The 8,982-nt window shown below is 38.6% G+C and overlaps 1 protein-coding gene across 1 annotated transcript; it reads left to right on the top strand.

Annotated features, from left to right (window-relative positions):
- The first annotated feature begins 294 nt into the window (after positions 1-294).
- On the top strand, positions 295-8,923 carry tmem26a (transmembrane protein 26a). Its single transcript, XM_015048687.1, has 6 exons — positions 295-612; positions 1,884-1,980; positions 2,146-2,226; positions 4,552-4,760; positions 4,901-4,980; positions 7,682-8,923. The coding sequence occupies exons 1-6, from the start codon at positions 422-424 to the stop codon at positions 7,972-7,974; spliced, it is 951 nt and encodes a 316-aa protein (XP_014904173.1). The 5' UTR covers positions 295-421; the 3' UTR covers positions 7,975-8,923.
- Positions 8,924-8,982: the final 59 nt, after the last annotated feature.

The raw sequence follows: 8,982 nt of genomic DNA on the forward strand, positions 1-8,982 counted from the left end.
TCCTGCGTTCAATCTCCCCACCACCACCAACACACATCGTGACAGTTTTCAGTCAGCTTTTTTTTCCTGACATGTTTTCCTGTTAAGAGACGGAGGATGTGATGCTCTCTGCACAAAGAGTTTGCAGCGGAGTCACAATGTGACCCGTAAGTCACAGTGAGAAATGTTGTGAATGGGCTTTTTGAGGCATGTAGCGTCATTACTCACCATCTAGCTGCGCCGAACGCTTCCCAGAGCGAGGCGAGGGGGCCGGGTAGGGAGCAGGAGGAGGGTGCAAGGGGGCGAAGGCAGGCGGAGCAACAAGTTTGGGAACTTTGTTTGAACAAGCCTCCGCTCTTTTTTTCTTTTACTTCTCTCGGTGTGGGGCACAGCTGCCAGCAGCGGGCTGAGATCTGCACTTTCCAGGAGCAGCGACAGCGCCATGAATCCGTTCAGCTTTCTGAGAGCCATCATCACCAGAGCTTTGTTCATCCTGCTTTCACTGGTCGCCGTCTGGAGGGTGATATGGGTCAAACAACATCCGTACTACTGGCTGCTGACTTTGCTCTTTCTGCCACTTGTTGTTGAAATGATAATAACACTGAGGAAGCGAAAAGGACTCGATTACAAATGGTAATTTCTTTTTTTGTGCATGTTTCTTCATAAATTTATGATGTAAAGTTCAACACTCTGAGCTATTTAAATGCATGCAGAACTGATCATATTGCACATTAACAGTACTGTAATGTACTATGCGGTCTAATAATAATAATGCGCAGTCCTCCACCCCCTTGCATCCTGCTTGTCCCACTCCTGTAATTGTCCTGGGACAGTAGGGTCCGGGTGGGACAGGAAATCAGACTCCTGAAACCAGCAATCATGGAGACGTATTTGTTATCTGATTTAATTTCCTGTAATACTGAGATGTGTAGAGTAACCAAAAAATAGTGCTCAAGTATGAGTAGCAATACTCCAACATATTCTGTTACTCAAGAAAAAGTAAAAAGTAGCTGTCCAAGAAATTTATCAAATAAGAGTTAAGTATTTGGTAAAAAGGTTGAAGCACTGACGTCATTTAATATTTAAAAATTACATCAGACCGAGTAAAGCATAAAACTATGTAAAAATGTGGGTATTTTACGAACCAAAATGAAAGTGATTCATAAAAATAACAATTTCAAAATGAGTCAAAAATAAATATTTGATCTAAAACAATGTGTTTCACTGGAAAACTTTAACAATAACATCAGGCCTGTGCCTGGTGAATTTTTGGTTAAAACTAGACTCGTTCTTCATTCAGTGAAGTTATTCACAGTCCTGAAATTTTACTCAAGTAAGAGTAGCTCATAATAAAATTACTCAAATGAAAGTTAGAAAGTATTGCATGGTAAAAATACTTCTAAAATTAATTATTTCTCTCAAGAAGTTACTCAAGTAAGTGTAACTTGAGTAAACATATCTCATTACTCTCCAACTTGGCTATTACGTTTCCAGAAGACTGAGTGCATGATAGTTCTTTAGAAGGCACTATCTGATCATAAGTACCCTCATTTCCTGTCAGTTTAAGTGGTCGGAAATGAGTAAAAAATCATTTTATTGTCTTTCTTAAATTATTGAGCAAGTCATAAAAGAAACTGTTGCTGATGCTGGTTATTTTGAGTGAGTAATAAAAGAGGTAATAGTTTTTGTGAGTGTTCTTATAAAAATGAGGAAAAAACAAAACTATAAACATCAAGTTTCTGGAAATGTTCTTCATGGTCCTCTTGATGTGCTGCTTCCCAGTCAGCTCATCTTGGATCTACATTTATCTCTAATAAAATACACACACACTTCATTTGCATTCATATTGAAACTCTTCAGTAGTTTGGAGTAGTACCGATAAACTGATTTCCCCTTTCTTGCAGGTTTTCTCCCACAATTTTTCTGTTTCTCATCAGTATCATTCCCTCCATCTGGATCCTGGAGCTCCACCACCAGCAGAACAGAGAGCAGGACGGCAAGGTAGCTAAAGCCAGAAACCACAATGTTTCTGCACAGCTGTCCAAAAAAAAAAAAAAAAAAAAAATTATCCCTTTCCAAAACACGAATCTAGGCAGATGTGGAGTAGATGGCTGTAAGAGATCTTTCCCTTCTGACAATGTCTGATTCCTCTTTCCTCTTTTGCAGTGCAATTATGAGTCTTTCGAACAAGTTTGGCTACCAAAGAATGAATCATCAGAAAACGGCACAATAGGCAATAGCTTGAAGGTAAGCTAACTAATAGTTCATACATTTTTTTCTGAGGTACTAGATTCCCTAAATAAATGTTAAAAAGTCATCAATGAAGTGTGTTTTTTAAGATGGATAATATGACTCTTGGAACTAAGTTTTTATTGCTCATTTAGATTTTTAATAAGTGAAAAATATGAATCATAAAAAACTGTCTGCCTGTGTGGGGTGCATGTCATTATATGCAAGAAAATAACAATAAAAATAAAATAGTAGCATATTTACTGGGGGTTTTTTGTGCAACCACCTTATATATAAACAATTACGAAATGCACAATTTATTACTGTTCAAAAATATTCTGCATTAATAACAGATTTTCTTCAGGAGTGAGGTCAGAATTTTTTTAAAGTTTTGTTTTCTCAAAAACCCGGTAAAGATCTGTTTTTATACCCAAACTAACATCATGGGAAAAGGACGGACTTCATTCCAGAATCGTTAGTGTTGAGGTGGACAGAAGAACGTTTTCAGGAAGTAAAACTTTATAGAGATATGTATTTCCCAGAAGGGCACAAGGATCAGCTGACATGATGCCTAGTCTGTGAGGAAGTTTTTTTTTTTTTGCAAACTCATTTTTCACTGGTAGTCAGAGGCAGGTTGGATCAGTGAATACCACAGCAAAAAGTTAAAGTTTATAACTGTTCTTGATAGAGGAGATGGCAGTAGATAAGTGCTTTGTATTATCAGTTGCTTACAGCTGGTTACAAAACATCTACAAGGTGGCTACGAATTGACATTGTCAGTAGAAAACAAATGTGACTGTTCAAAATAAAATAACTCTGAGTGAGCTTCTGCTGGTAGGCAACACTTGCTGGCATCACAGACTCATATGAGATGGCTACAAAATGACTCATAGTTGGTATACGACATCTCCAAGGTGGCTATGAAATGACCACTGTAATTTGAAAGATCTGCAAGGTTAAAGCGAATCAGAGGATGGTATGGAACATCCTCGAGAAGAGGAAGATACAAGGATAGAAATCCAAGTAGGATCAGTGCAACGCATCCTGAAGGTGGCTATAATACTGGCTTTTAAATAAGTAAATATAGTTTTCTCTTTCCCCACAACCTACAGGACCCAGAGTCATTGTTAACATCTTGATACCAGATGTTGTGATGTGTCAGAACTTTCCAGGCAGTAAAACAGGGAGGAACAATAATTGGCAAGTGTTCAAAATGCTATGGCAGATTAGTTTTCAATTCCTCAGAATGATATATAAAATCACACCCATACCCAGAATTACTTTCCAAGAAGACAGAAGAAAAAAGATGCACACTGGAGATTGTACTGGGTTTTCCTCTAGTGTCGATTTCCAATCTTTAACACTTTATACTACTCTGATAACGTTAAAGGTATTTTTTTTTTCTTATTTGTAAAATAAGCTCCTGCTACTTCACATCCTAAATCTAAAATATCAGCAGGAACAAGTCCTGAGAACAAAGTTCAGAAATGATAAACGTGTGAACAAAATGTACTGAACAAGAATTCAATGAGAAGGCTGAACAACGAACTGAAACAATTAAAACACTTAATTCAAAAATTCATAAAAAAAAAAAAATAACCACATGACAAAGCAAAGATTTGAAAGAGATCATAGGACTCTAAAACTTGTGGACCCTTTAAGTTAAAAAAGGCTACTTTTGGTGGATTGTTTTATCACAGAAATAGTACTAAATCACATTTAGTCACATTTTTAGTGTGACTTTCTAGAAATGCAACATTAAGAAATTACTACTCATTAGAACTACAGCTAAAACAGGAGTTTAGGGACAATAAACTGAACCAAGCTCAGAACAACATGTAGACCAGGTCATAGAAAAGGGACAACAGAGTTCACAACTTTTCATACAAATGAAATTTTAGGGACAAATTACCTTCACAGAGATGATGTTTTAGTAGCGCAAAGCAACTAAACCTGATCACTAACTTAACCCAGAGTCATGTCATGTTTTAATGTCATGTTAACATTAAAAGATAGTTTTACAATCTGTAAATCAGAAGGTATTGATCTACCTCTTCATCTTAGAAGCACAGTAAACAGGAAGCTTGGCTCACAACACTCTGAGTCCTACTAAGATGGCGGCAGCTTCCATTGACATGCGAAAACAAATTCAGCTTTGAGAAGTTAAATATAGTTAAAATCAAATTGTCTTTTTTTTTTAATGCAAATCCTCTGATAACTGCTCACACTGCTCAGTGGAGGTCCTCTTGTTTGAACTGTTCTCATGTGATGTGTGTCTCAAGAGTTGTTTGGGAAGCAATCAAGCCTTCACAGAGAGTTTCTCAATGTGCCTCTCTTTCCCAGAGACTTCGTGACGTGGTGTTAAATTTCTGCCAGGACAGCTGGATTCTTGCGCTTCATCAGATTCTGCTCATCCTTCTCATCATAGGGAAGTGGCTTCTTCCTTTAGGAGGCGGGATCACAAGAGATCAGCTGTCTCAGCTTCTGCTCATTTTTGTCGGCACGGCGGCTGACATTCTCGAGTTTAACAGTGAGACGCTGGGCGATGTAAAGTGGGTGTTGTTTTTAAAAAAACAAAACAAAAAAACAAAAAACAAAAGGAAACATTTCAATCCATGCATATTACAGCAAAAGTGTGGGTTCCTGTTTAAATTATATTTAAAGTGATCTAAATGTCCGTTGTGTTTTGCAGAGAGAACAGTCGTGTGCTGGTTCACGTCATTTTAGGTGTCTGGACTTGGAGCATGCTGCAGTTCCCCTGTCATCTGAGTGGTCAGTGTCTGCTTGGCTTTTTTTAATCTTAACATCCGTGCTTATTGAGCGGCTACATCAACTTCCAAACAAACGTTTCTAGAGGAAACATGACATCCAAGCTTGGCCTCGGAGCAAAACAGAGAAGGAGATATGATCTTATCTCTGTAACCACGATGGCTCTTTCAGGCAGACATGTTGAGACCTGAACCGCTGCAGACAGATCAGATCAGAAAAAAAGAGCACTGAAGGTGTTTTAGTGTACACCGATTATCTTCTGAGCAGGAATCCGATGCAGGAAACCGTCTGAGGTTTTCAGATCTCCACTTTGCCGATAAGCCAAGGCAGCAGCTGTAGAGAAAAGCACGACTACAAGTTTCATTTTTTTTTGTCCAAGTTTGTTACAGCCAGAGGCATGTGAGTGAACAAAAAAGAAATCCAAACAGGGACAAGTTTATTCAGGAACAGTTTGTTTCTGGAGAAACCCACATTAACAGTCAAGCTGATCTATTACACAACATTATAGTGAGGAAATAGTTGTCATTACCCTTTTAATGCTAAAATATTAGAGGTATTAGAGGCTTTGCTCTCGTAGCAAGAACACACAGACCTTAACAGATGTCTTCCGCTAATGTGTGTATTTAGGTCTGCTTATCTTAGTTTGCCTTTTTATGGCTTGAATTCCCTATAAATGCACAAAAGTGTTGACTTACAAAACCCATTTCTCGAAGACGTTGTCAGAAATACTCTCCACAAAATCTCTGCTTCAGAGCATTTTTGTGTTCAGTCATCATCAGTAGACAGTTTGTCCTAGGACTCTGTCAAAAACTTTTCTTCTTGCTTTCAACAATTACAGTTATTCCTCACATTTTTCAAATTTTTTTTGAAAGCTGAGGTTGACCACAGCGATGTAGGTTGTCGTTTGACAATTACAATTTGCTGCCAAAGAAACCCCAGGAATTTTAAAGCCAGAATTATCCTTGTGTTTTTCAGAAGAATAAAATTGCCCCCAACGAAAACAATCGCTCCATTTGCACTGCCTGACTCAGTGTGGGAGACTACGCAAACTCTCAGAGCCACGCACAGCCAGAGCTAACAGATATTTATCGTTTTTACTTAATCACAATGTACAATCTACAAGAAAAAAACCTTAGAAAAAGGAATATTTTCCTCTCAACGCCAGTATTACACTGCTTCTCAAAGTTTCCTCACAATTACCTTCAACTTCTTAATGTGGGAGAGATTGAGAGGCTTTATCTCAAATTCACTGGAAGTGAGCTGAGGAAAGAAAGAGGATGTGAGCTAATTTGTACACAAATGATTGCTTTGTTTTTACTTTGTTTCAGGGAAAAATGTTACTAAATGACTCCAAATGACCTAAGCAAAGGTGGAAATCCTTTACTATGACTCGTGAAAAAACCCCAGCAAAACCGACTCCAATGCTTTCATAGCTTTTCATTGAAAGTAGCAGATACATCATATTATTATATTTAGCCCTCAGACTAACTCTTACATTAATGAGAAGAGTTTGAAATGGGATGGATGAGCTAAATGTTGTGAGTAGCCGACGGCTCGGTGTGTGGGAGCCGAGAGCTGAGGAGAGACCAGAGGTGCTGAGAAAAAAGTAAAGTATGCCTTTATTTCTTACCATCTTCAGTGTACAGCCTTTAAAATCATGACATAAAATCTGAATATTTTTCTAGAAAAACCCTGGTGCTCTGAGTGTTAAGTTTACATTATGATACTTTGTTACTCCTATTAACTAGCTAAAGTTAAGAGCATCCTAATGCACCATGCATTAGTGTCATTTTCTCTGAAAAACAAAGTTCTTTAGATCCTGAAATACACCAGTCAGAAAGTAGCAACAAAAACAGTAGATAAAATGAATTAGAAAAACAATAATTACCCTTATTTTAAAGGGTAATTTAAAATTAGAGTAAAGTTCTGTTGCTGTCTCAGGATAAATAATCTGACAGGAACAATTATATAAAAAAATACTCTAATACTCCTGTGGGGAAAAAAATCCCTTTGTTCTTTCATTTCAGTTGTTTTCTTCTTCTCCTCTTCTGAGAAGATGGTGAATAAACCAACATACAGTATTTCTACTCAGAGTCCTACAGGATGAAAAGGGGCGCCTGCTTGTTCACGAGCCACTCGCTTTCACAGAAACAGAGACTCAGGAACAAGTGGGAACAACACACACACACACACGTTTGTGTTGCTATCTTTGTGGGGACTTTCCATTGACTTCCATTCATTTCTACTCATTTCTACAGCCTAAACCTTACCTTTACCCTTTTCCTAACCCTAACCATCACATACCTAACCCTATCCCTACCCAAAACTCAATTCATACCTTAGTCCTAACTCTAACCCCTGACCCAAAAACAGGGTTTCGATCAGATGTTAAAAGTATATCAACTGAAGATGTTTCTTTAGATTGAAAATCTAGCTCCTTAGATTTTAATATCATTTCAGGTATTAGGGAACCTATTTTTCATTTGGTCATGTGATGGTCAGAACTTAGACTATTAAATCAGAGAAACTCCCATAGAGATGTGGATTGAAGATCTTTTGAGTGGGTTCTTTGGTTCAACCTCATCACCCGTTTGGGTTTCCCTGGTTGGCCCAAGTACCCAACAGCACCCTTGTGTTTGTTGAATTGGTTGCCATTTCCGGGTTAGCACAATGCATTATTTTTAATGCGTTCTTTCTTGAACAGTGGTGGGGCCCATGAGCGGCGAGGCAGCCGATGAGAGCGTCCAGGGAGACTCCCTCTGGTCCAATCGCAGCACCGACCTGTGGAGCATTGTGGAGAAGCTGTTTATCCACGACGGCCCCTTCCTGGTAGTCCGGCTTATTGTCATGATACATTTTGGTACTTTTCACCAGATGCTTGTTTTCTTTGCCTTTAAAAACTTCCTGGTTGTCATCCTGAATGTGTACAGGCTGTACATTTTATACCATGACTTTAAGTCGTCCGTGCACAGCCCCGTGGGGGACAGCGCAGACTGAAGAGTCTGATGAGTCATTGCTGAGACGGGGTAGAGACAAGGAAAATATCAGATGTTAGACCCAAGATGAGGGAAAGATACAAGACGGGTAAAACATTTCATGTGAAGCAGGAAAAGAAGTAAATGTATGTTTCAATGTTTCCAGTTTATACTTTATTTAAGGCTTAATTTCATCCTGATCCAAAAGAACAACGAGTTCAGAACAGAAACTCTGACCTCATTCATTTTGTAATCAAAAGACATTGTTGTTTGGATGACTGATAATTGGTCGTAGCATTTCTTCTGGGCAATGAATCATAGACCTTTGGAGAGTTTATTTATTTCCCTTTAAGTGGTGCCACATTTATCAGAAAAAAAAATTCTTGGGTCAAGCATCCGAGTCTACCCATTAAAAACTGCCAGTGTCCAAAAGCTTATTCTGCTCTTGACTGGTGTTTGTTGTTTATTATTGGACTAGATGACAAAAATACAAGGAATATTTGCAATTCAACAATGCAATTTTTTTACACTGAAGAATTGCACACAACCAGAACAATGGATGCCATTCTGTTCTTTAACTAATTTAGTTTGGGATATCATTAAATGCTCTCCATTCCCAAACATGTGAGGTAGTGTCATGTCACCTGGGCCAAACTTTAAACTGGACTTACTGTGGCAGTAGCCCAGGGCCCCATTTTGGGGGGCGGTGGGAGGCCTCAATTTCTTTTTTTATATATGTTTTGATGAATGCATGTTTTGCAGATATTGTACTTAAAACATCATGAAATTATAGCAATTTATAATATGGAGCTACTGGCCACGGACCTTTTAAACCTATTGGTTTGTGTGATCAGTTCATAGTGTTGACATGTTGCTATGTGACGTCACGGGTTCAAGATCCCGCACCCCAGGCAGCTCCCTACCAGAGGGCAAGGTACTGCACCTGGGTGAAGTTGACCCCCCCCCCCCCACCCTCTAACCATTAAAAAATTTATTATCAAATGATTGAAGATAAACCACAGCTTGTGTG

The sequence above is a fragment of the Poecilia latipinna genome, unplaced genomic scaffold (assembly GCF_001443285.1).
Source record: "Poecilia latipinna isolate Pla-1442-1.1 unplaced genomic scaffold, P_latipinna-1.0 Scaffold898, whole genome shotgun sequence".
NCBI lineage: Eukaryota > Metazoa > Chordata > Actinopteri > Cyprinodontiformes > Poeciliidae > Poecilia > Poecilia latipinna.